The following is a 27,580-nucleotide window of genomic DNA, read 5'->3' as shown; positions in this document are numbered from 1 at the left end:
CCATTTAAGAATTTGTAAACAGTATTTATGTTCGCCGATTAGAAGCTTTTGTTATGAATGTATGAATACATTGTATATTCTGTTTAACAGAAACTGTATGTACTTCTGTATAATACGAAGAATTCGAATGATAATGATATACTCTACTTCTATATACACACATTCCCGATCTGGAATCTTCTAATGTAAGTGTGAGTATTACATTCTCTTCCTCTCTCTTACATGCTTCACGATTCTTACTCATTGTTTAAGAGAATGCTAGAATAAGTATATCTCAGTTGTTACAAAAAATATAACCTATAGATTTAATCATGTTAATGTTAAATTGATATCAGTACATAGAAGAATAAAGTTATCTGAACAAATTTTCAAGTACCAAAGTAATCAGTTTGATTCACGTAGTAGCGTGACATGTGTTTTGTGGCCGAAGCGAGACTCAAGCGGATTGAGCAGAGAATAAAGTGACAAAACAGAATACCAGAAGTTTATAAAATTTGTATAGCTGTGCGCGTAACTGCGTATAAATTCTAACAATATTGAAGTAAATTATTCTTAACGTTCTATAGAAATAAGAGTGAAAATTATTTATTAGATCTCGAGGAACGATATTAACTAAAATTTCGGGGGGGAAAATAGAGGTTATCCGTTTTCTCCAAGTTTTCATCAGCAGTGGTGAAAATTATTGAAATGGCCGGTGCGATGTTGTTCGAACGTGCACAAGCAGTGTCGATGACGAATCGTAGTGAAGGTATTTCACTTCTGAATGAAATTGTCTCCGATCCGAGGATCGGTACTGCGGAAGATGATGAGGATAACATTCGTGTGAAAGAGCAAGGCATTTTGCATCTTGGCGAACTTTACAAAAAAGAAGGGAAGGCGAAAGAATTAGCTGACTTGATTAAAGCTACCAGACCATTTCTTAGCTTGATTAGCAAAGCAAAAGCTGCTAAACTCGTGAGATCTTTGGTAGACTTTTTCTTGGATTTGGAAGCTGGTATTGGCATTGAGGTATCAATATTGAACTTTTAATATCCAAATACAATTTTGTACATATATTTTAGACTGACCAAACTTTTTCATTTTGCAGGTCCAATTATGCAAAGAATGTATAGAGTGGGCAAAAGAAGAACACAGAACATTTTTAAGGCAATCATTAGAAGCACGTTTAATAGCATTGTATTTTGATACTGGCATGTATAGCGAAGCATTACAGTTAGGATCGGCTTTACTTAAAGAACTCAAAAAACTAGATGATAAGCAACTTCTAGTTGAAGTTCAATTACTGGAAAGCAAAACGTACCATGCATTGAGCAATTTAGCAAAAGCAAGAGCAGCTCTTACCAGTGCTAGAACGACTGCTAACGCGATTTATTGTCCACCTAAAATGCAGGCTGCTCTAGATTTACAATCGGGAATTTTACATGCGGCGGATGAACGAGATTTCAAAACTGCGTATTCATATTTTTATGAAGCATTTGAAGGGTAAGCTGCTTTTTTTCAGCGATAAAATTAGTTTCTTGTAATTTGTTTTACGATTTATAATCTACTAGATATGACAGCGTGGAAAGTCCAAAGGCTTTAACAGCTTTGAAATATATGCTGCTCTCAAAAATTATGTTGCGTACACCTGAAGATGTTCAATCAATTATGTCTGGAAAGTTAGCCGTTAAATATGCAGGGAGGGATTTGGATGCCATGAGAGCAGTTGCTGAGGCGAGCCACCGACGTTCGCTAGCTGATTTTCAGACTGCCGTGAAGAAATATCGCGAAGAACTGGAAGATGATGTAATTGTTCGTGCCCATCTCGGCTCCCTTTACGATGCTATGCTTGAGCAAAACTTGTGCCGCTTGGTCGAACCATATTCACGTGTACAGGTATGATCAGAATTCATATACAGTCGATTTATGCACAATTTATTTATTTAATTTCCCAACGCTTAATTTAGGTCAGTCACATTGCAACCTGCATATCATTACCTCTTGCGCAAGTGGAGAAGAAGCTGTCACAAATGATATTAGACAAAAAGCTAAGAGGTGTTCTCGATCAAGGCGAGGGCGTTTTAATCGTTTTCGAAGATACTCCGCGCGACAAGACCTACGAGATCGCATTAGACACTATACATAGTATGGGGAAAGTTGTCGACACTCTTTACCAAAAAGCAAAGAAACTCACTTAGCCTTATTTAATATATATTTCTAACAACAACCTTTGTTATAATTATTATCGTTAACTATCAACTTTCGTGTCATTGGGAATCAAACTAAATCTCGTTTTTCGATGTTCATTAGATTCATTATGCAACGTGAAACATGTTCTTTCCTACCTTTGGCATTTCTATTATTCTACTTAATTCAGTTCAATGTATAGAAAATTTGTTTTGTCAATCTAATGAAAGTAATTGATCATTAATGTATAGAATATAAAATACAATAATAACACATTTTATCGATTTACTTATCTACAGGTTTTAACAAAATATATTCAACATTCGCGAAATTGTATGCCGTACATCTCCTAAAAGACTACATTTGTTTTCAAATATAGTCAGAATATTGAAGTAAATATCATTTTTATCCCATCCTTTCTTAAAACTTAACGTTGAAAACGATTATATCCAAGTATTGACTTTTTCTCTAATTCGGTTGATTAAAATAAAAGTACATGTATCGAAATTTTGAACAAGTGTTTAGTGCATATTAACTTCATTGAACACGTGACTACTTTCACATTACTTCCTGTTCTGATTACTCTATTTTTGAAAGCGTTCTGAGTTTCCACGTGGAATGATATTCAGTACTGTTAGCAGAGAGGACATTCTGCTTTTGGCGAGCGCTTCCAAATATCCTATATTCATAGTTGTACGTTGTATCAATTATTTATGTAACGTCTAATTCAATCTTGATAGTTAAAATAATTCTGCAATAAATAAAGATATTGCAATTTTATGAATACTGCATTATTGCAATTGTGTTAACGTTACAGATTCTTATTTGATAGCGTAGTAAGTAAAGAGTGTATGCAGAACGACTTCCTTCCTGTTTGAAGTTGAATACAGTTGCATATACGTTACAACAAAGAGACAGTGTGGTTATATTTTATAAAGTTTTTTTGTATAGAGTGTATAATGGCGGATGTTACAGCACAGAAGGTAAAATATTTTCTATTATAATTAAAATGTTTAGAAATATATACAATATCATAAAATTATGTAGTCTACGTTAATCGTTCAATATGTACCGAGGAAGAATGTTAGGTTAACGTAGCGTTTTATCCACCGGCATCATTATGCTCAAAAGAATGAATTTCATTTTCGTATCAATTTATTTTTGATATACTTTTCGCAATTTTATCAATATTTGAATCATTACATTTTTAATTCGTTTATAATTCAAATGATTGGCCTTGATTAATCATCTCAACGCTTACGCAAAACTATACCTGTACATGGTATCGAATGTATGCATTTTCTTTCGAATTTAATGTAATTTTTATATTGATTCATTGGTATTGTAATTGTGTGAGCAGTTTGTTATTGAATCTGATTCTTTCATTTCTCGAATAAATATATATCTATATCTCATTAACAAATAAATTTGATATAACTTATATGTATCTGAGACATGTAAGTATATGTTCATATGCGTAACTGAAACGCTAGCTTTCAATTGAATATGACCATTGCATTTACTGTATTTACCTTTCAAGTATATCTTACAGGTTCAAGAATACAAGGATTCTCTAAAAACGAAGGTGATTAATTAGATGCCATTATTTTATGTTTCATATTATTGTCCGAAATCATCATTTAACTTTATCCAATGCCTGTGAAAACTTCTTCTAGGCTGAACAATTGTTACTAAAAGGATTTCCGGAGAAAATTGTCAAGCTGAATGAATTATTAGAGACTCCTGGTTTCTGCAATAGAAAATTGTCAGATGTACATCAAGACTTGAATGTGCCCATTCCAGACCCAATTGTTCTCAATCATTCCGTAAATGAATCTGCTACGAAAAAACGAAAGGCAGAAAATAGCATAGATGAAACCACTGGAACCAAAGTGATGGTATTGCCAAATGGACCTGTTCCCTGCAACAAACCTTTGTGTGATCTTATTCACATAGTTAAACCTTATATTCGACAACTATTAGAAGATTCTAATTTGGTACGTCTTAATAAACATTGGATACAATGTTCATACTGGTTTAGGTACTTCTTAATGCTTGTGTCATGTTTCGCATTTCCAGTTGAAAATGTGGATTTCATACTTGATTCCAAAAATCGAAGATGGTAACAACTTTGGTGTATCAATTCAGGAAGATACACTCGCTGAAATACAATCAGTTGAAAGCGAGGCAGCTGCATTTTTCGATCAAATATCTAGGTAACGCGAATATCGTTTTCACTCGACGAAATTTATTTTAGTTTTAATCTGCAAATACTTATTCAAACATTTTTTGTATCAGGTACTTCATCTCTAGAGGGAAGATCGTTAGTAAAGTTGCGAAATATCCACACATCAGCGATTATAGAAGAGCAGTGCAAGAATTGGATGAAAAGGAATATGTCAGCTTATGGCTGGTTATGTGCGAGATCCGTAATCGCTATTGTTCTTTGCATGATTTGGTAATCAAGAATTTGGAGAAGATAAAGAAACCGCGCTCTTCCAATGCGCAATCTTTGTATTGAAAGCCACATATGTTATTTCTATCTGACACTGTACAGTATCACTGGAGAGAGGAGAAACAAACGAGCAGAAAGAAAATAAGAAAAAAAATATTTGCGATGAAGAAAGCATCTTTCATTTTGTAGTAGCCAACTCGAATGAACTATTTCTTTTTTTACTTGAATGTCTTAACACTGATCCCTTCACTCAAACGTATTCAAAGCAACATAAGACAGCACTGTGAATTACGACGATAGTTGCGTTACACATTAAGAGAGAATAATATATGTATGTATATACACATATGTATAAAACAAAGTACATTCAACAAATTTAATTACTGATTGTTCTTGCTACTAATCAAAAATTGGAATTAATTTTAATCTGTTGAACATTTACATATTTTTTAGAAATACAGTTTTCTCTTCCCATGTTTTCCCTGCATCCACCAACATTATCATCCTTTTCTTTTTTCATAAAATTAACTTTAATTACATTGTGTGACGTACTTATTAAAAATTAAAAAAAGACGCGAATGTATTGAAATGTTTATCTTTTCATCTATATGAATTTAGAATAGAGTTAAGCGTGTAATTTGTAATTTACAGTTGTAAGATCGCTAGAACATAAATGATATAACATATGACAAATATCCTTTATACTGTACATGCAATTAATTCCCAAACTCCTACTTGCTTCCCTTTCAGAAACCTGTCTTGCTCGCTTTATTTGTTGTACATTATTAGACTAACGGTTATTGTAATCCTATTAATTACAAAATTGAAAAACTACACATCATTTAGGTAGATTGTACGCAGACTACATAAAAATTTCTATATTCGTACATTTTATAAAAAATAATGATACAGTGTGTAATACATCTGGATTTCTCAATGAATTAAATTTATTTGATTCCTTTAATAATTCATAATGAATAATAGACAAAAATACTAAAATAGTAGTTTCTGTATGTAAATGCATTGTTCTGAATGGCCGTTTTTAAAGATGATGTACATATGTATCACGTTTCTTCGAATAGACCAGGATTAAGATAACAATTTCTATTAAAACCTATCAATGATATCTCCATTGTCTGACAGTTTCCGTTGTTTGTTCTTTGTACTTTTAATCTTTCATCAACCTGTAATTAAACAATAAAAAATGCTGTAATATGTACGAATAACTACGTAGGACATATGATTCACTTTCTAACAATATACTTACCATAAGTAGTAAATTCAAAAGGTGCGTATCATAAGCATGATTCATAAAAACTTCACACAATATTTGTAGGAACCAACTACCAACTTCATTATCTCGGAAAGCAACGTTATTTAGTAGAGTAGCATATGCAAGAAGCGTATCTCCCTGATTTCTTATTGTCATCTCATTTATTACAAGGCTAGTTATTTCACCATTATGTGACGAAGACGGAGCTGCATCTGTTACCTGTCTACTGTGTTTTACTGATGTTTGTTCTGCGTTCCCTCTACAAAATCAATTACGATTACAATATATATGTATATGTGTGGATCGTAGGACTTACCTGCATAATTGAAAAATAAACGTTTTTGGTTTTCCTGCAAGGTTGGGACAAGACTCTGCAGTAAAATATTTCAAGATGTCTTTGCACAATACAGTATCCTTCTTGTTTGGATCACTATTATTCATAGGCACACATTCTATCTCGCTAGCTTCATATTCAGCATTCTTATTACCATGACTGCTGATAATGACAAAACAAGAATCAACCTTGCGTAGTTCGCTCTTTTCAGAAAAGGTTTTTATTGTCGATGTTAACATCTTTAAATAGATGAGTATTTTTTAAAACAGTTATTTACTTAGAAACATCGAAATATATTAAAATACTTACCGCACTTGTTAAATTGCGTTCAATAAATACTTGAAAGCCCATTTGTTCAAATAGGTCTTTCACATTTGATTCATCGACGTCTGCTGCTTTTCTTATGTGATCATTGTACTTGATATTTGTTAATATTAAAACCAATCCACGTGGCTTACTGCGCATTGGATACTTTTGAACTTTATCATATTCTGATCCATCTAAAAATTCTGTAGCTTTCCGCACTTGTATCTTCAAAGGTGTTTCTGCAGTATGGATACCGAGGTAAAACTTATCCTGCCTTTTTAAAACACGTGACACATTAATTAATAGTATAAGATAGTTAGATATAATTATTTGGTACTTTAAAATAACAAGAAATACATGTCAATAGCTACTGTTGTTTCTATGTCACTGTTCATAACTAGTTCTCTTTTCCCTTCCAAACAGTCTGCTAAATCTTCGTGATCACTTTGCCTTAAACTAGCGAGGAGACGAGTAAATGCTTTCGGACCTCTTGTCTTTATTGTTAGAACTATGTCTCGTATGACAGCTTCGTTCTTTATATCATTCTATAAATAGATAAGATTGCAGATAGAAGTGAAGAATGCAATGAAGTAAATGAAAAAGCTTATAACAATGTTGCACAGAAATATATTTACCTCCCAATGCTGGATATTCACGTCTTCTATATTATAAACCTTGTTTTGGAGAAGTTTTGGCCATAATTTCTCCATATTTATGTTAGGTATAATGTAATTGCAACACGAATCTATCAACTCTCGATGTTCCTGATCCATGATAACTTATTGAAAAATCTACGTTATCCTTATCCGTACTGCTCATTTCTCTTGTATCTGAATGACTCAATGACGCAATGAGTAATTCCAGAATTCCAGGGATCCATCTCAGAATCTGAGTCGAATATTTCGATAACTATCGTTCGTATAGGTTAAACTTGATTGCATTCTGAAAGGCTTTCATTATATATGTGTAATCACTTTTTCACATGACACATTAAATCTATTATAAATTTAATTCTGTTAATTATACATACGTAACTTTACAAAAGAATAGTAAAGAAACAAGAGGTGGGATGAATAATCTACTGTTCGATTGTCGAGAATCGATAGTTCTCGATTAGTCGAATAAAAATGATTTTATTTCATAAAGTAGTTTATGTTTATTGTTGCAGCAAGTACTAAAGAGTAAATACGACAAAAATTCGAATTTACATGTATATAAGAAACGCGATAACCCGTCAGGTAAGCTGACATCTTTAGACTCAAACTTGCCTCCGGCTCCGGAGCGTTATCGCGTACCTCGATTTCTGAAGGTATGTATTTAATAATTCTTATTATTTATATTATATTCCGTGAAGTATGAACGTATTGATGTTCAACTACTTATAATGATTAGAACCAATTCTTCCATATCTATGTTTGAATGAAACTAATACGTACATATACAGTACTTTAGAAAATCATTAACGTAATATGAGATTAGTAGCAATAAATGTTTTATTTATGGGATCCTTTTCCGTTATCCTGGCGCTATTTTAAGTTTATTAAAATTCGATTAAATCCTTCCATTTACCCAATATACTACCACATCTACACTTTACTTGCTTGGGATTTATGGTGACTCGTCCAGAAGCTCAACTCTTTTTTTCATTCTTTTCCTAGTGTAAGTTAAATATGATAGATTAAATTTTGGTCAATAAATACATGTTGTTTAAGAAATGGAATAGTGGTCCCTCGGCATCTTCGTTTTTGCGTTGATTGTCGCAGATCTTATTATCCCTTCTTGTTTCTCAAAGAGGAGCCGAGTTACAACCTAAATGTGTGTACGCTCTCATACACCCTCCATCGTGTTCATTTCCGCGCGTGTGTATATACATACATATGTACCTATATGTATGGAGGTTACTCCGAAGGGTGAAGTCCCCCTTGTAGCCTTGGGCCAATCTTGTTAGCGCTAATGATGGAATCCGCCGCGAGATGCGTGAACGAGACAAGTGAGACATTCAATTTTATGCTACTTACGCATTTTTTTACTGTATTTCTTCATAAAACTTCTTGAATATGTCATTTCCCAAACGCAATAAAATATATTAATTGCGCTTAAGAAATTAAAGAATGGTCTTTGAATATCTGCAAAGACCATGCTTTCGAAATGTTAGTGGTGATTGAAATTGAAAAGTTCATTTCACGTGTATAGCGACAGGAACAGAATGGATAAGAAATAGTGAAAAGGACATGAAAGATAAATAGAAACAGGAGTGAGAGTTTCCGAGGAACCTTATATCCTCCGTTAGTCTCGGAAAAGCCATTAGACCGGAAAACGAGGTAGAATCACAGAACGCAATGGCGTCTAGAAACAAACGACGGCCGATAGGAGCGAACAAGCAGTGAATCACCTAAGCACTTGTTTACCAAGAGAATCAAGAATTCAGGGATGCCGTTCCAAGTCTCGGAATCCTGCCCCATCGGTTTCCCAACCCCACCACGACTACCCACCACCTACTACTACTAAAGTGCTGGCGGCTCTCTGCGTCTCCTCGAACGAGGAATGCCGTCTCCGTCGTCGTTGTTGTCGTCGCCGTCGCCGTCGTCGTCGACCTAACGGACGCACACATGTCGCGTGGTTGTGCAAAGGAAGAGGACGGAATGGAGAATCGAAGGTTGGGAGTTGAGAGTGAAAAGCGTGCGAGGGGGTGACGCTGAGGTCGGAAACCGGCAGACTCGGAGAAGGAGAGTCGGGGAACGGCACTAGAATCGCTAAATGTAATTCGGTTAAAAGGGTTTTAGCAATACAATGCATATAAACATGAGTGCCCCGCTCCTGCGCTCGTCTGCACGCTCCGCTCTTGCGCCACCCCCTAGTTAGTACCGCGAAACACCCCGCGACCGTCGTAATCCTTAACTTGGACGAGGCACGTTAAGTGCGATCGAGTCTGATAATACGAGAACGTGCATAAATTACGAGTCTCGCCGAAATGAGGAAACATGTTTGCTTCCCGAAACTGAACCACGCATGTGAACTTCCGTCGCTGGAATAAAGAATAGAAAAGAATGGCCGAGAGGAAGAAGAAAAGATGAGAACGGACAAGGAAAGAAGAAAAAAAGAAGCCTGTTGTTTTACTACTTTCTTAACGAGCCCCAAAGCGCTGCTACTTCTGTTGAAGAGTCTGGTTAGCAAATTTGCGAACGCCTTGGCACGAAGCCATCTCCTCTTACGTATTCACAATCAGCGAATCCTTGCGAGGCTTTACGCAAGAACAAAAAAGTAGAAATCGTATTGCATTGTGCTTTTATTGAAATTTTTCTTCAAATTTTACTCTAATTTCCAAATATTCCTTTCGTTTCGTTACTTTGTACCGTATCGTCTAACGTACTTGGAAAGTTTTATCATTTTACGTTTGACTCAATTTTTCGTTTATTTGTTATTATTCGAATGAATGACGAGGAACGGAATTTGTGTTTAACGTAGAAAATATGTTTTCTTAAGTAAAAGTAGAAGGGACCATGAACGCGTATATGCACACGGGGGTATCGAGTACAATTTTTCTCCTCCCGTTCCATTCCTTTCCTTCGTTGACGTCTGGTTTTCCAAACGGGTGATTCTCCGCTGGCTGTAACCGGCAAGGGCAGTCGTCCGCGAAACATCGCGGAATTTGTAACGGGAAATTAGCATATCATAAATACTGATGATCCTTCGCGTGTGTGCGGAGCGCTGGTGGGCAACACGTGATCGCGTCTTTGAATACCATGAAATTTTTTACAGCAGTAAAGAGCTCGTTTAGTGGCAACGTAAACTTATAATATGTATTCTAGGATTTTACAGCCGTCAGTTTGACGTTGATAGAGGTATATTTAAGGCGAACATCCAATTGATCTTCATTCAATTTTACTTATGTTCTGAATAAGAATTTGAAAATAAATGAAGAAGGATAATCAGACAGAGTTTAGTTCGATACTCGTAATTTATTTTAGGAACTTGTTGCGACATAATATGACGTTTTCCTCGCATCGCACTTTCTACCCTAGACGTATACGAATATTATTTACAATAATATATAATTTCATAATCATAAATAGGTACGTGTTCTCAATTCTAGAGCAACGTTAGAGTAGAGTTACAGTCAAAGAGGATCGAATTTTGAAGGTGCGTATAGCTTTCTCGCTCTAATCAATGATTTTATACAATTGTCGATGCGATTCGCGTCACGAGAACACGATTCTTCTCAATCTCGTATCTTACCTTCTCTCGTATGTGCCGTCGGAATAAAAGCTTTTACGCTCTTACGCGCCTTCAATATATAGAAACATTTGAAAACAATTCAAGGGAACACCGAAGAGCGCTCTTAATTTAATTTTGTAGTCGCATCGTTGTCAATGATAGTGATCGCGATCATACGATAATTAATCGCTAATTGTTGTTTTGTTCCCTTTATTTACACAAGTTTGCAATGATACACAGCAATGTACGTAGCGGATACAGATACAGGGTGATGCGTTATCGTTATAATATCTTTCCAATTATAGACGTGAATAAGTGAGCGTATTGTTACCAATTTATAAATTTACCAAGACACTTTCAGACAATTAACGAAGGAACAATTAAAAGATCACCCCGTACTGCGAGCTTGTATGTAGTACGCAATTTTTTTCCAATGTACTTTCAAAATTTATTTGACCATTTTGCGTACATTCTCTATTAGCTAATGTTTGTGTAATATTGCGAATCCTCTTCGAGAACGATCGAATGCATCACGCCAAATGAAAATCGTGTCTGGTTACTCTACGGAGTAACGAGCACGCGTGATTATAACTTATTCGTTATCGTCAGTTCTTATTTGGCACAACACACTACATCTGCTGTTTCTTCCTTTTGGTCAAAAAGTTTTTACACCACATACGGTCGATAAAGCGGTTCCTGAAGTTCAGTCGTGTTCCTCTGTGTTTCCTGTAGCGTTCCTTTGGTATCCTCCTGTGGGCTTGGCGAATTTGGATTCGGCTCGCCTCCAGTTTCCCTCTCGCTACTTCTTACATTTCCTCCATCCTCGACTTTGTTATTCGCCCGCGCCTCTTGTTGCGCCTTTTTACTCCTCTTCCATTTCATCCGCCGGTTTTGAAACCAGATTTTCACCTGAATTTAAACGTGCCGCTTATGGCGTAAAAATGTAAGATGACACCGCGAACAAATAAAACAATTCGAAGGAAAGGAGACAGGAAACTGTTGGAGAGACACGAGCATCTTACGAGGAGTTTAATTTATACGTATACTTGAAGACGTTGTAACTTTCCAAATCACTACGGATTGTATATGTGGAGTCGATATTTCTTTTCTCAATCCCTCAAGAAGGTGATGTAAATCCGTTAGACAACATATCATGCGTTTGACTCGACCCGTCTCATTCTCAGCCCCCAGTTCACGTGTTCACCCCTCGAAGGAGCAAACGTGCTCTCCGTCGTGATAAATAGGTACGCGAAATATTACAGAGCACCGGGGCGACTCGAGTTAAGGGAGAAAAAAAGCAAGCACTGAATCGTTGCGATTAATAATTTTGCTTTGCTGTCCACGTACATTTATTTGGATATTTCGTATCGCCGATAGTACAGAGGGAAAGAAGAAGAACGCGATGCGATGAGGAATGCAGCACGTGGGATGCTTCGGACGTTTGAACGTTAAATGCCTTAAGCAGAACCAGTTAAATATCGAAACAAATCAGGGACTCAGTCCGCCATAATTCAGACTTCCGTTGCTGTTTGCCGAGCGATCCGTCAGAATATGTAAGCTTCAAAGTTATGTTTAAGTTGTTGAACTGTACAAGAGATTCGCTTGTTCACATTCGTCCTGGGAAGGGAGGAGGACCCTGGATTATTTCACCGATTTTCCCGGGAGCTTTATTTTTCTTCTCTCCGCTCAAATTTCCGACCGTGCAACCTCAAAGCGTCGCGTTATTTCTTACAACGAAAAGGGAATGGAGGGAAAAAAGGTAGTAAATGAGCAAAAAAGAAACGGTCCAATTAAGGAGATCATTACTCGATTCATGTACATCGTCGAAATAGTATTCAACCACGATTTACAAATTCTGAATTAAAATGTGACACGTCGCTTCCGTAATTTTATTTCAGAGTTGAAATATGTATGTATTTAAACTAAATGAAGGAATAAATATCGCAAACGTAAACTAGTTTTGACAGTTTTTATTACCTGTGTCTCTGTGAGCATTAACGAAGTGGCTACTTCGAATCTCTTCGGTCTGCTGAGGTACTTGTTCTGTCTAAATTGTTTTTCCAATTCCAAGAGCTGTTGCGACGTGAAAGCGGTTCTCGGCCTTCTAGTTTTCCCAAGAAGAGCGTGCTGAGCTGCGCAACCTATGAGTAAATAAGTACGTATGCACATTTAATACAGTAACCGTAAATATTTTTCGCAAACATATGTTCCATTTTTTATTACAATCATATGTGTATGAAAGAGATGGTGGGAAATCGTCGCCTACTATCGATAATCTCGTTTCGAATTAATACTAATCGCAAGGAGAAACCAATAAAAATCATCGAATGCTAATGCAATTACCGCGAATATAAATCTCCCCTGGGTCGCAATACTATGATTTGGGGTCGGAAATAGGAAGGGATAAAATGGTAGGGTGACCGCCCTAACGATTAGCCCTACGAACGGGTCCTGGCCAGACCCGATTTTCTCTCCTTTGTGACTTTCCACGCGCAATAAATCAAAAATAACATAGCTATAAATATATTTGGACCCGATACGTGTACGTAAATGCGTCGCAAAGCGAAAGTGACCCGTAGAGCCGACAGCGTTGAGTTGTACTACTTAACTCGTGACACATGATGCGTGTCTACGTTCGTTTCACAATTTATTCCATTCATTTTCTCAACTGCATGCTGCAGCGCGTTGAAACGCACTTACCAAGGTTCGATATTCCCAGTTTTCAGAAATTGTAGAACGTGGAAAGCTAATGTTAAAATGTGGCGTTCGGTGTGGTTGATCGCACGTTTTCCTCGGCTCATGGTGTAGGTACCCCTCCCAATTTAACCATATAGCAAGTGCGTGACCGGCTGTCAATGTTTGTACACATGGCAGTGTTTAGTCGCGCGCGTACACTCAGATTAATCTGGAACGCGCGATACCCTTATGTCACTCTTAATCAGCCGCTTAGTCAAACATTCAACACCGAGGGCCTGTTTAATTTTTCCACCTTAGGTTGTTGACAGACTGCGCGCAGGTTGCACGGGGATGCAGCGTGAGTCTTTTCCCCCGAACAAACAATACCCCGATCCTCCTCCGCTCTTTTTTATGCTCGCAGAAAATTAGCGCGTACAACTTTATACCTAATTAAATTCATACACAACATCTGCGTGTATCGTTTCTAAGTGCGAACCGTCGACAACTTTGCTTTCGATATTTATGTCAGATAAACGTACGGAGGCATTAATCGTCCCTTTAAGGGTTGGTTTGCCACCCGCTGTGCCCATATGGTTCGTCCTCGATGATTTTACCCCGCGCCGTTTCGTGACAATTATTATCTGCTGAACGATTGCGTCTGCTTTCAATTGAAACCCTCAACCGCTTTCATCAAATTTTATGCATCATCGCGCGATTATACAGAACGAGTAATTACCGAATTTGACTAAAACCGTAGTTAATTCTAGCTTCTTCGTAATGCGTCGATATCTGTCAGCGATTTATCGAACCCATTTATCGAATTATTATAAACTTAAGCGGGGAGAGGGGGTTGGGGTGATATTGAAAAATCGAAAAGAGAGAGTCCGAACTACGGACACATAGAATACGCAACGTTGGCAAGCCACCGAAATTGTACGAGTACGAAGGATGCCAGGGAGAAATGGTGCGAGTTATGACAGATGTCGGTAAACAAGAAGGGCGGCACCATCGAGTGGACAATCACCATTTCCGTGCTCCTCTGTACGGGATGAAGCAGCGGGGTGCCGTTAAGGTTAACGTCGTTCTCACCCCCGTACACTTTTATCATGATAATTTAATTTATTTGGGGTCCTATTAGCCGCTTCACGCCAGGCTGCTCTTAAATCATGCTGATCACCATACCGGTAAACACCAGCCATTATCTGTACTTAACGCAATTCCATCCCCTATTCTCCAGTTCCAGTGCCCACCTCGTCTATCGGCTCTCCACTTCATCTAATTTGTTACTGTTTATTACGAATCAAACGAGTCGTTTACATCGTAGAATCCTCTCATCTTTTATAGATTATATCGATGTTAATAAGTACGCGTTTAAAAGAGTTTGCGGTGAAGCAGTCGGTGAGGTAACTTAGGAAAAATATATTACTTTTCCATAAATATTCTAAACGAAGAGCAATCCCGCTATGAAATTGCGGGACAGTTATATGTATATTCGAATCAGCGCACGTATGTACGTATTAATACTCCGTAATATGATAGAAAATCTGCTTTGTAAATCGCCGCAGCGAATTCGAGCCGGTGTATACACACATTCGCTGTTACTTTTGTTCTCGTTCCACTGCAATCTTCAACTCTTTCTCATCCTCTCGATTCATTTCGTTTTGTAGTCCCCGGCATACATATATAATCTTACTAGCAACTCCATTCTTGTTCTCCTTCTATTTAGTCTCCGGTTCTCGTTCTCCTCGACCGGTTCCTCCGGCCGTGGGTGTGAACGTTGCGCGCGCGCGCTCTCACTCAGTATGTCTCTCTCTCTCTCTCTCTCTCTCTCTCTCTCTCTCTCTCGCTTTCGCAGTTGATGCGGGATCCCCGCAGGCTCCCTCTCCTTGTCTCGTACAGAGGCGGAGGCTCCGCCTGCAGCCCTCAGTGCTTGATTCGACCCGCCCCCGAATTCTCAACCCCTCGTATCAGAGGGTGAACGAAGACGCGGCGAGGGTAACCGGTCGGTGATATCCACCATCTCTCTACCACCCTTAGTACGCCGAGACGTCATCGACTCCTCTTTTCCTTGCGCCGCGCCGCCGCCGCCGCCGCCGCCGCCACGATTGGAGCGATTCGTGGGAGAGCCGGTGGCGCCGACAGGTGGAGAATACTGGGCGACTGCCGTGGATAGGAAAAAGTTGGCCAACTTTTGTCAGAGATTATTTTCCTTACCCCCGAAACGGTTGGATTTAATTTCGGACTCGCCTCGTGAACTTACCACGAATCACGTCATAAACATCCAGAACGTTACCATTTACTTTTATCATCGGACTACTAACTGAGAATCGTTTCGCGTTTTCTCCTCTCGCTCACTCGCAGCTGGACGATGCAGCAATTCTCTCTATAAAATCGACGATTTTCTACCCAGCTCCTTGCTCCCTCCTACGCGGATAATTGCGCAGTTTGAAACAATGATACAAGAGTTATACTTTACTACTGTCACTCTAGGAATAGAATTACTAATTATCTATCACGACACGTTGATGTAGAGTAAAGAGACTTTTGGATCTAGAAATAACATCGTTTTAAATAATGGGCGAAACGGTGAAATTTTCATGGCCATGCCCTGCGAACATTAACTGGGAATAATGCATTCCGAGGTAACGGGCATATTTATACGCGACGTGTATCTACAGGTAAAGCTGTGCCACCGCGTCACACCGTTTGCACGCGTCCATGTGGCTACCGACGCAACCAGACCAGATCATAGAGATATAGGATGGTTTGGGCGAACGTGGAACGTTACACATCGGGTAACCAAGATCTGTTTGCTTGCGGGCGGCCAAACTAGCTGGCAGCTAATTCAGAAACACCATTACCGCCTACATGCCTATAGACAGGTAGACTGACGCGACCGCTGCTGCTAACGCCACTAGACATTTTCAACGTGTTCCCGTGCATCTATCCAACGTTTCCGTCTATCTAGTTTCCAACTCCGCGCATTTCCGATTTCCACCACTGTACCGTTCGACCAGGTTTCCGTTTAAACGTATTTACATCTTCGCTCCGTGCACGTACAGTTATAACATTCGAATCAAGGAACTTATTAGGATTGTCTTAAACGATACGAGTAAATCGCGTGCGAATAATAAATGTAATTGAATAGTAACGTTGACTTGTAGAATTTTTACAAGAAGAATTTATTGATGTTCGAAGACAGAGAATGTCTATGTATCAAAATTAACAAAATATCCGACAAGGATAGACAAAACCGATTTGCGTTCTTGGATTGTTTGAAAGATGAGCGAAATTAGCTGTCGGAATGGTCTACGTAAGTCCGTGGAGTTACCATGGCAACCCTAGAACGTCTGCGTCGGCGTTATGCTATCTGGTATCGTGGAGAGAAGGGCGAAGGGGATGAATAGACGGATGAATGACGCACAATTAACTAATTAAATCATCCGCCAACCCTTCGCGTGCTTCATCTCTCGGGTATCATCCCCTTTTGTTGGCAGACCTCCTACCATTCTCTTCGACATCTTCCGCCATTGTTTTGCCTCCGCAGCTTGTAAAGCGAACTCTGAGGACCGAGACGGAAAAATCAGAGTGGGACGAAATAAAGCAGCCACCGAGAGGAGAGGAAATTTAGATTATTCTCGTAATATTCAATTGATATTATCTATAATCGAAGATGACGACCTAGAATATGATCGAATAATTAATCAGAACAGCATACGTATAAAGAATGTGACACGGTCTTGGAAACGATCCTTCTTCAAATACCGTCACCGATATCGCGGAAGTTTGAAAGTCGTTTCGGTCGATTTCGATTAATCCGAATGCAAACTGGTATCGGGCCGGGGATACGAGGAACAGTTTTTAGTGTACACGAGGTAGATGTATTTGGGATTCCGGGGGATACACCGTGGGCACGGATGGAAGATCGCGAGACACGAGCAGCCACGGTATATCGTGCCGGTTAAATTTCGATACGCTCGAAGCCCGAGACTCGAAAAAATAGATGAAACATGGTGTCGCCGCGTTGATATCGCGCGCGTCGTCGTCGGTATAACGCGCGACAAATATTCCACAAATAAAAGCTCACATCTCTTGCTTTTCACCCCGGCCTCTCCCTTCGTGTCAGCTCACGGTTCCGAGCCGGTGAGTCGCGTTATACTCACCGGTATTTACATAACGTCGAGAGAGCGTGTACGAGAATGCGAGATTACCGGCGACCGACCGACGGAGAGAGAGGAAGAGAGAGAGAGAGAAAGAGAGAGAGAGAGAAAGAGAGAGAGAGAGAAAGAGAGAGAGAGAGAAAGAGAGAGAGAGAGAAAGAGAGAGAGAGAGAAAGAGAGAGAGAGAGAAAGAGAGAGAGAGAGAAAGAGAGAGAGAGAGAAAGAGAGAGAGAGAGAAAGAGAGAGAGAGAGAGGGGGGGGGGGGTAAAAAGAGAAAGAGAGGAAAAAGAGGAGTAGGAGGCGGAAGGGGTGGAGAAAGGGCTGAACGGGACGATACTCCCATCCAGCGATTTTTTAACAAGTCGTGTTCGTGTTCCCTGCCGACGCGATAACGGCCGCTTCCAGGTGGGGCTGAATGCAATCGTTTTATTTTATTCCGCGAGACCGCTTTTTTGTACCCGTTGCTCGTTTTACGCTATCGGGTTTTCGCCTTTTTCGTCGACGTTGGATTGCTCGGCAACTACCAATCAGGATCATCTGACAGAAAGTACCCCCTCGCCCCGCACCGAACACCACTCTACTCGTCTCTCTTTATCGTCCTCGTTCCTTCGCTCTCTCGCTCTCTCCCTTTCTCTCATATACACCCACATTCCGTTTACTCCCGCTCCCGCTCCCCCATTTTTCTCTCTTTCCCTCTCTTTCCATTCTCGTTTATTCGGATTCGGTCCATCTCGGCATCCTGGCCTGCTGCGTTCACTGACCAATTTGTTCGATAAAAGCTTTCGACTGATTGGCTGGACAACGCGACCACGTCTCTTTTTTCTGAGCGTGAAATTTACCGTAGTAACCGGGATCATCTCCTTTTATCTGCTGCTGTTCCTCTATTCATCGATGAATTCTTTCAATCCTTTCGAATTCTTTGTTGTTACGCGGTCAGCTCTCCTTTGTCAGCCCTCCACCGTGTGACCAATCACCTGACATTTCCTCACTCAGTTCGCATACAAACGTACACGATTTTCGTGTTCCTTAACTTTTATTTTTAATTTTCTATAAACGATTTTGAATATCTAAGTGATAATTCTTTTTTTTTAAACGCGACACACGGTTCTCACATGTGTGTGTACTGCAAAATTTCCTCCCAATGTTATCATTTGACAACCGACCTAAAAACTTGAGTAGCCAGTCAATATAGCACGGTAAAGAGTTACATTAAGCATGTAAACATCCGCTATCTGCCTATCGTACGAGCAATCTGTCGATTTGTTTTACGATGTTGTTCTGCTTTAAACGACAGCGTAAAAAAACTCTCTGTTATATTTCAACCTATCAACGCCAGTTTTTAATTAATTATTTTATCAAAAGCACATGGAAGCATTGTTGATTGCTCCTGACGTGCTTCTACATACATATCTAATCTACATTCAGATGAATGAAGTCAATTATTATTTCAATGATAGTCGAAGACATAGATTTAATGAGAATGAAGAATTTTGCAATAGTCTCTGGATATCTGTGCAGAGACACTCAGATGCGTTCGGTCTGCGAGACATTGAATGAAAAGAGAGTGAGAGCAAAGAGTGATAGTAATGAAATTAACGTAGTTACCAACTCACCGGCCAAATCGGCGGGTAACCTGGGATATAACATTCCAGTCCTAGCTAACCACTCCAGTTGGAGTGGATGGATGTGATGCTGCTGAGGATGAGCCCCGGCACTCTGCGAATGTCCGACGGGCTGACCTTCCTTGTGTATCGAGTGGAACGCGCTCCCGCCCGCAGGATGATAGTACAATCCTCCAGGATGTATCAAAGGGCCACTCGGATGTAAGAGGAGAGCTTGATTTTGTCGAGCTACACCAGCACTACTGCCAAGCGCACCATAGTGACCACTCGGTAAATTCGGATTACCGGGAACGGTGTTGCTACTTGGTTCCTCCGATCCCGGTGAAATAGGAGGACTCGAGACGGGACTGTGGCTCGCGTTGCTTCCCGAGCTGGCGCTCCCGGTTCTCGTCGGGTCGATCTCGATCGAAGTGTCGTCTTCGATATTTTCTAATCTGTCGACGCGAAACCCTCCGTTGCCGATTCCAGCCGCCTTGTCGCGATGAATCGGTACGGTCGTCGTCGCTTCCATAGATTCTACGCGAACACCGGATAGAGGGACGTCCCGAACGGATCGGTCATGACGGATATCTTGTCTGTCGCATCCTTCGCGAACGTGTTCCAAATTCGACGGCGAATTCGACCCGTGCTGGGCGACGGACCTGTCGAATGGATTCAGAAGGCTCCCAAGAGACGAGCTTCTCTGCTCTTCGGTTCCTGCGGTCCCAAGCGGAAGCGCGATTTCGTTTCCAGCTCCGGTTTCGCATCCAGCACCGACGCCGATGACGACACCTCCGAGGGCGCCGGAGGATTCTCGATCGTGTCCACGGACCAACGAGTTCGTTAAGCAGGGACTGGCATCGATGACAGGATTTCGCGTCGTAAACAATAATCTCTGATTCCGTTCGTGTTCAAGGGTTTCCTGTTTTCCGGTCGCCCGGCCGAGGAGCGCGTCGATGCAAAAAGACGTTTTACCGAGAGAACTGTGAGAACGTCTGTCCGTCGAGTGAACCGCGTACTCCTGAGGCGAGATGCTCCCAGGCGAATTGTTCGGTTCCCTATAATGAGTCGCCACCGTTGCGGACACCATTTCCTCGGTGAAACACTTTACACTGGTATTCGTATCCGGGTCTTGAAAAAAGCTGGCGGATTCGTGCTCCTGCTTCGAGAAGGAGGGTCTTTTCGCGTCAAGTTCCTCGCGGTACCTCGACATTCGCGATTCGTCTACGAGCTCCAGAGGAGAGCCGTTTTCTGCGAAACGTGTACCTTCCGACGACTCGATCACTTCGCCTCTCACTTCGGATCCGGGCGATCGCGTCTCATCCGATCTCGGCGAGCAACTCGGATCGCGGATCTTTTGTCGGACACCGTACGACTGAGGTTGCTGCTGCTGTCGTTGCTGTTGATGCTCTTGTTGCCGCTGCCGTAAATACGAGTCTTCGAAAATCCCTTGCGCGTTGTAATGCATACCTGTGCTCGTGGTCACGCGGAACGCGTTAGATCGATTAGTTCGAGTTAGCGCATAGTTGCTTCCAGCCCCTTTTTCGCGCGTCTACGTATTACTTTGTATCGAGCCCGCGATTGTGCCACTTGGAGTTTCGACCGCGTTCCTTCACTGACTGTGTTTCGACTCAGTCCATCTGCGGGCAGATATTTTTCGAGTACCAATGAGATATCCGATCGGTAATCGATCGATAATAGTGGATCGATGGCCGATCGACATCCGATCGGCGGCACGGGAACCGATCGATCGATCGACCGCACAACCGACCGCCCGACCGGCCAGTTAAACGACGTTTACCCTTTGAAACGGAATCGTTGCTACTCGACGTGACTGCGCCTCACGTGATCGCGTTTCTTTCTTTTTTTTTATCTCTTTCTCTTCGACCGCCCCGCAGGAACGTATGCCACCGACCGACGACGTTTTGTCCGCGACGTTTTCCAATGACGAACGATCAAACACCGGTTTTGATTTCACGGCAATACGAGCGATTAGCTCGGCGCCGCACCACAAAGTGACGTCGCGAGGGACCGCGTGTCCGTAACGGGAAAACCGCTCCCCTCTGCTGCTGCATTTCCGCGGTCACTCGATTCTGCCACGCCTATCGCGGGAAACCTCGCGATTCCGCCACGCCTACAGCATCCCCTTTGTTCCCTTCCTCGTTCCCGATCCCCTAACCCACGTATCAACGGATCCTAGCTTCGAGTCCCGAGTCCCGATTCCCGATTCTCGATTCCCGAGCGCTCAGCATCGTAGCCGCTGCAACCTCCAAGCCCCGCGCGCCTCGCGCCACGTTCCCCGGACCGGCGGATTCCCAGTATGAAACTAGGATCTAGTTGCACCCCGTGCGCGTACGCGAGAGAGGAACCGAGACAGAGAACGGGAGTGGGACAGGAGTTATCAAGAATAAGAAAGAGCAGAGGAAGAAAGAAGCGGAGACGGTGACCAGAGGCTTGTGGGAGAGAAGGAGGGAAACGAGACTGCGAGAATTTTCTACTATAAAACGAGATTTTCGTCCGATTCTACAACGACGAGTATGGAACGAGCCCACGCTAAGGCCAGCGGATGTGCAGCTTGCACTGCGTGTCGGTGCCAGTGGTAAAAGAAAGGTGTGAGGATGCTACGGAATCCACGTAATTTCCGTTGCAACGGTTTGAGTAACGAGAGAATTGAAGGGGATGACACTGAAGAATATTGACACTTGCAACCAGACTGCTGATATTATACATACATTTATATCTAAATTTTGTGTTCCGGAAATATGAAGGCTGCACATAATAAGCAGAAATATGAGTTTCATATATCGTAGATAAATGGACATCTTTTTCTTGAAAGGGAAAACAAGTATAAAATATTCCATTTTTCGAATTAAAACGAGAAATATTTTATTCTTTATTAAAAATTCACTGATAATACTTGATGATTATTCTTAACGTCCTTTATTACACATAATGAGAAGAACAGTCAATCAGTGGCTAATTTCGATACCTTATTATTCGTTACGATACCATTTTACGTTCTGGCTAGAGTAAATCCGTGACTTCTTCCCTGGTAAATACCTATTGGTAATATCAGTCGTTTTATCGAGCAACTAATAGCCGCGTAATAGGTATCACACCCAGTTTTTGAGTAATCGGTCTGTTATCGGTTGTCGCGCGATATTTTATGTGGGTCCTACGACGCATTTGCTTATCCTACTGATAAAAACGCTATTCATTTTTAACGCGGGCCTAGTCGAACGGATTTGTATAATTCTCTTAAATATTGTTTTCTTACCGAAACATTAGTTATAGCTCCAGAAACGAATGGGAATTCAAAAGACAAACTGAATAGATCCATACTTGCCACAAAATATATTTTTTAATGAGTTTACAATAACGATCGTCTTTACTTCATTATTCATACTTGCAAATGACGAAGAAACTATGCTATTTTGCAAAGATCGAAGTACATTAAAAGAATGATTGATTAATATAAGTTTCTTACTTGTTATGGCTCTCTGCATACTCTTGACAATCCCTCTGTGTGTCCCTCCGGTGGTTTAAATCGCAGCGAAACCGGTACGAGCCGAAAGTAAACGGCACAAGTTAACCGGTGACCGCTTTTTAACCAAATAACACGGAGGGACGAATATTTATTTAAGGATCGAAGCACGTCCTACGTATACCTGTACCCACAGAATAAAAATTTTAAAGACTCCTGCCAATACATCGGTGGAATACGTTTACCTCATTATTTATGTGTACTAAAATAGATTGATCACCTGCGCTTATATTTTGTTTCTAATTCGATGCGCATTATCATGTCCCAGTGAAACCTTCCGAGTCATCGAATCGCGCGCATTACTCGCATCATTTCACTCTTATACAGGGTGTTCCGTAAAGGGTGTAAGAGCCGAAAATGGCAGATAGGGAGGGTCTTCCTGAACAACAATTTCCTTTGGCAAAATGCAGAATGGGGCTTCGTTACCGAGTTATTAACAAAAAACACGGACCAATCAGAGCGCTCGGTCTACGCGGGCTCCGACTCGGGAGCGTTGGCCCGGATCCGATCCCGAGCCGGAGCCAACGCTCCCGAATCGGAGCCCGTGTAGACCGAGCGCTCTGATTGGTCCGTGTTTTTTGTTAATAACTCGGTAACGAAGCCCCATTCTGCATTTTGCCAAAGGAAATTGTTGTTCAGGAAGACCCTCCCTATCTGCCATTTTCGGCTCTTACACCCTTTACGGAACACCCTGTAGGTCTATGAAACATTTTAAAGTTTTCAGAACGCATTACCCTATCTGTGATACGTTAAAATGTTAGTGGAACAAATATGTACAACAATCTCTTTATATGATATAATGTCACTGATACGCGCGCACGTGCGTGAGTATGGGTCAAGTTGTATGTACACGCACGGGTACGTGTATGGCACCTTTCGACCTCGACTGTCGAGCAAACACAACGATTTTCAACCAGTGATTATGCTTCGTCACGATAAGCCAAAGTATATTTTCCCTTCTGCCCTTCTGCTTCCGGAGTTCACTAGAAAATTCAAGGTACACTCGAAACCTGTTCGACCGAAGAACAATTTTCTACGTGCGGTTCAATCCGATGTTATTAAATACATCGAGAATCCACTTGGTAAATCTATCGTTACGTAAAATATTTCGTTTGGATTGAATACAAAGTTCAGTCCACTAAACTTAAACCGTTGATAATTTCTAATTGGTTGTAACTTTTGTGTGATCTTGCGATAAAAATTTGGGACAAATGCCGTTCTGATCCCAATTTGGAAAGTAATTAACGGTTTGATGATTAATTCATCCGTTTCTTATCTGAGATGAATAAGATTGCCCGATCAATACCGCGATTAGGTATCGTCGATAATAGATAAATCTTAATTGGTGTCATGTATCGATTTGGCAGTGCTTTATGTATATGTAAATGCTGGTAATCGTATTTTATCCATTTTTACTTACGAATCGATTCAATTTCGACGGTTCAAAGTATTGGTGACCGTAAATGTGAAACCCTGAAATGTTCGATAATCACGCGATAATGTATCCGTGATATAATAAGAGTTTAGAGGGATTTACTTACAAAATACATTTTACAGATGTACATACACATATGTACATAGACACGTGTCCACTAGCCGTGGAGTTACAAAATTTTAGTCACACGTGGTTTAATCCTTCTAATCGAGAATCATGAAACTTGGTATCTGATGAGCAGCACTTGATTAGGAATTATTCTACTTTCCTAACAAGTACCTAAGTACCATCGTCTTTTTACGTTTCTTGGTCGCTGTTCCTTTTTATTCCGTTTTACTCCGACTCTTTCACTTTTCGTCCCTCACGGTTCGAGGTCTATTTCCTAATTAGAATCTTCCAGCCCCCATGTGGCCGCATCGTCGAGTTCGGCCCTCACCGCCCATTACTTTTAATGGCGTTGTTAATGAAACTAGGTGTCGCCAAATTAACCTCTCGTTTCAGTAATCCTCAACCAGAATTAAAAACTGTAGTACTTCAACTCTCGGAAACAATCGTGTTTCAAGTACATTAATTATAATAGAATCGTAAACGCGCTCGTATAATTCTCTAAATAACAGCAGCATTTGAATGTACTAATTAAATGAAATTTGCAATTGATTTTGCAGTTACCATTCCACGATCATTCGATTGAACCTTAAGTACTTTAATACGGATCGGAATTCGCTCGAAATAGTAGTAATGAAAGATTGATTTGAAGTAAAAAATTTTGAAAAATGATGACAGAAATGGTAGGAATGGAAATTATTGGAAGGACTCTGAATATAACGTGAAACGAGTACGCTACGTTTGAAAACCACTGGCACCGGCTGATTACCGCGGTAACCACCCCCCGAGCGCCAATTAATCTTAACTTTTACGGGGCAAACACTTTTCATTAAGCTCGGTCCTGCCTCCAACCGGAGTCGAGTTATCCCCACCCTGGTTTAACCTTAGCCACCCTTGCCTACTTGCCTTTTTTTTCCTACCCCTACTCTTCTGGAGCACGGCCGGCTCTCTTCGCACTCGTCCTCCACCGAGCACGGCGAGGAACGGCAAGGAAAATGGTTCCCCAGACAAGCGTTTAATCTGGCTCTAATTAGCAACTTACCCTCCGCCCACGTCTCAACGTTCAACCTAGTCCCTCTCCGTTCCCCGCAGCTTTCCCTCTTCCTCCGTTTCAACCCTTCCACCTTCTCGTTCACTTCTCTCTCTCGGTCTCGTCTATTTCTCTTTTAGTCTAACAGCCGCTGCTAAGCTTTTAGCGAGACTCACAATCAGAGTGGGGTCCGTTTCCTACAGTAACTAGATGTTCACCACCTACCAAGCCATCTTACCATTTAACTGTTCCTATTTAATACCATCCTGTCATCGAGTAACACCTACTTACAATTAACTGCGTCAAGATATGATAGACATGTTTATACAATCACTGTTTCCACGGGAATAAGTATTGCACCTACCATCTTACCATTTAACTGTTCGTATTTAATACCACCCTGTCATCGAGTCACATCTACTTACTTACAATTAGCTGCGTCAAGATATGATAGACATATTCAGGCAATTATTTTTACTATAAAACGAGAATAAATATTCCAAAGTAGTGACTGTGCAGTTGCAAGATTTACTGTCAGAAATATTTAACGTTTTTAACAATTTTAACTGATTAAACTAAATACTATTGATGATTAATTTATTTCTACATCGGTGTAATTCCTGTTCTTATTACGTGCTGGTACTGATTTTTATCACTTAAAAATTACTCGTTTGGACTTGCGTCATTGCTGTTGTCGAACATATCTAACTGGATTTAATTAATGACACATAGCTCGCGATTGTTTACTGCGATTTAAGTGTGATTAATTCGTGGTTTATTGTTCCCCTTCATACCGACGAAACTTAATCTAATTCTCCGTCAATACAGGCGAGTCTGCGCTTGAACACAGATGTGCAGTACGAGTAGAGCTATCACTTTCTATCACTAGCACCGAGGAGGTACTTCCTGGACTTGGAGGTAAATGCGAACAAGGCTCAGGCAGTAGAGAATACCCACTGTGCCTCCTTTCCATCTAAATTCGCACTCTACTATACGAAGCGAATGTTGAACAAGTTAATACTTCATACGATTGCGTAATAAAACTCTAACTACTATTAGTCGGGTGCAATCGGCCGATTAAATAATCCGCGAGAGCAATTGCCGATTTTACATCTACTCCTTACATGTAGTTTGCAGTTGATCGATTTTTACGCAGAATCATTCGGATAATTTAAGAGGAGGTAATCACTCAATTCCTATTTCCTTTTCTACAGGATTTATCGATCAACGCGCAGGTTCATTCGGGTGACCTAGAACGATCCCCGACCCGACCTCAACTCCCTACCCCCATGATTAATCAACGATCATGCGCATAAGACAAGAGTCCCAAGATCTGTTCCTATTCATTATTATTTATTCTTATCCGACTCGACAACAGAAGTTTCAATCAAATCGATGGGTATTACAAATGTTGCGGAATCATACTTCTCTATGTATTTAACTCGTTCACTGTCCAGGAGTAATCATTTTAATCAAAATATATTAATTCAATCACCTTTCTCAATGTTTACAACTCGCGTAAGTGAAACGTAGAGTCCTCAATATCGAAAATCACTTGCGTGCGATATGTACATACACGATTTACAAAATCATTTTCTAAAAAAGTTAATCGTGGCTAACTTTGGTAGCATTGCGTGTCGCTCGCTCATCATGTGTTGCTTCATCACTTATTTTAAAACTGCTTTCTTCATGCTCATCATGAAATTTAGCTCATCACCTTGTCGATCCACGGTACGAACTTTTGAATGTTAGTATACACTCCGGGTAGATGTTCCCGACCGCATCCTATGCCCCAGGATACGAGACCGATTAGTACGTGTCTTCCTTCGACGGACATAGTTAAAGGACCACCTGAGTCGCCCTAGTTACAAACGAAATATCTATTAATTACTTTCGATTAATCCTTACGAGCGAGAACCGTGCAAATTATAAGTAATCAATTTACCTGACAGGAGTCTCGGCCACCTTCCTTATAACCCGCGCATAAAAAGACGTCGTGAATGGTTTCCCGTCTTCCAGCAGCTCTGAACCAACGCTGGCATCTCTCATTGGGAATTACCTAACAAGAAAACATTTCCCGCATTTTCAATTTATGTAAATTATACCAAACCGATATCGACTACTTCTATAATGTTATTTCGGGGTAACAGTAGTCCCTCCCAAAAGTAATTCTAAGTGTTTGCAATATGATGCTTTTTGAGAAGTATTTCTAATATGATTTTATTTAATATTTACAGCAAAAGACTACAATACTGATTTGGCATTAAGTTAAAATCGAGA

The 27,580-nt window shown here is 40.6% G+C and overlaps 5 protein-coding genes across 11 annotated transcripts in view; 2 read left to right on the top strand and 3 right to left on the bottom strand.

The window, feature by feature from the left end:
* Positions 1-144: 144 nt before the first annotated feature.
* On the top strand, positions 145-2,673 carry Rpn6 (regulatory particle non-ATPase 6). Its single transcript, XM_026818618.1, has 4 exons — positions 145-1,008; positions 1,088-1,482; positions 1,551-1,875; positions 1,947-2,673. Exons 1-4 carry the CDS (start codon positions 688-690, stop codon positions 2,175-2,177), a joined length of 1,272 nt encoding a protein of 423 aa, XP_026674419.1. The 5' UTR covers positions 145-687; the 3' UTR covers positions 2,178-2,673.
* Positions 2,674-3,007: 334 nt separating this feature from the next.
* On the top strand, positions 3,008-5,314 carry REG (proteasome regulator gamma). Of its 2 annotated transcripts, XM_018034833.2 has the most exons (5): positions 3,010-3,149; positions 3,719-3,751; positions 3,843-4,163; positions 4,246-4,382; positions 4,465-5,314. In XM_018034833.2, the coding sequence occupies exons 1-5, from the start codon at positions 3,126-3,128 to the stop codon at positions 4,685-4,687; spliced, it is 738 nt and encodes a 245-aa protein (XP_017890322.1). In that variant the 5' UTR covers positions 3,010-3,125; the 3' UTR covers positions 4,688-5,314. The 2 variants fall into 2 exon arrangements, with proteins under 2 accessions (XP_017890323.1, XP_017890322.1); XM_018034834.2 differs by lacking the exon at positions 3,719-3,751 and having other exon boundaries at positions 3,008-3,149.
* A 46-nt stretch (positions 5,315-5,360) lies between these two features.
* On the bottom strand, positions 5,361-7,646 carry Dronc (Death regulator Nedd2-like caspase). Of its 2 annotated transcripts, none has more exons than XM_026818620.1 (7): positions 7,565-7,646; positions 7,170-7,476; positions 6,892-7,079; positions 6,538-6,808; positions 6,211-6,467; positions 5,889-6,153; positions 5,361-5,805 (listed from the first exon to the last, which is right to left on the bottom strand). In XM_026818620.1, the coding sequence occupies exons 2-7, from the start codon at positions 7,305-7,307 to the stop codon at positions 5,686-5,688; spliced, it is 1,239 nt and encodes a 412-aa protein (XP_026674421.1). In that variant the 5' UTR covers positions 7,308-7,476; positions 7,565-7,646; the 3' UTR covers positions 5,361-5,685. The 2 variants fall into 2 exon arrangements, with proteins under 2 accessions (XP_026674421.1, XP_026674420.1); XM_026818619.1 differs by having other exon boundaries at positions 7,170-7,484; positions 7,565-7,582.
* A 2,861-nt stretch (positions 7,647-10,507) lies between these two features.
* Positions 10,508-21,158, bottom strand: exex (motor neuron and pancreas homeobox extra-extra). The gene is made up of 4 exons (XM_018034806.2): positions 20,988-21,158; positions 19,199-20,826; positions 12,727-12,890; positions 10,508-11,658 (listed from the first exon to the last, which is right to left on the bottom strand). The coding sequence occupies exons 2-4, from the start codon at positions 20,652-20,654 to the stop codon at positions 11,416-11,418; spliced, it is 1,863 nt and encodes a 620-aa protein (XP_017890295.1). The 5' UTR covers positions 20,655-20,826; positions 20,988-21,158; the 3' UTR covers positions 10,508-11,415.
* Positions 21,159-26,015: 4,857 nt separating this feature from the next.
* The window catches only part of LOC108631127 (serine proteinase stubble), a 9,120-nt gene continuing 7,555 nt past the window's right edge, over positions 26,016-27,580 (bottom strand). For all 5 annotated transcript variants that reach the window (XM_026818641.1, XM_026818642.1, XM_026818643.1 and 2 more), the window contains 2 exons: positions 27,246-27,359; positions 26,016-27,161 (listed from right to left, as the gene is read on the bottom strand). In XM_026818641.1, the coding sequence (XP_026674442.1) occupies positions 27,006-27,161; positions 27,246-27,359 (270 nt within the window). In that variant the 3' untranslated portion in view covers positions 26,016-27,005. The remainder of the gene's footprint in view (positions 27,162-27,245; positions 27,360-27,580) is intronic.

This window comes from Ceratina calcarata, unplaced genomic scaffold (genome assembly GCF_001652005.2).
Source record: "Ceratina calcarata isolate Rehan_Ccalc_2016 unplaced genomic scaffold, ASM165200v1 scaffold81, whole genome shotgun sequence".
Classification (NCBI taxonomy): Eukaryota; Metazoa; Arthropoda; class Insecta; order Hymenoptera; family Apidae; genus Ceratina; species Ceratina calcarata.
This window is presented reverse-complemented; position numbering and strand designations above follow the sequence as displayed.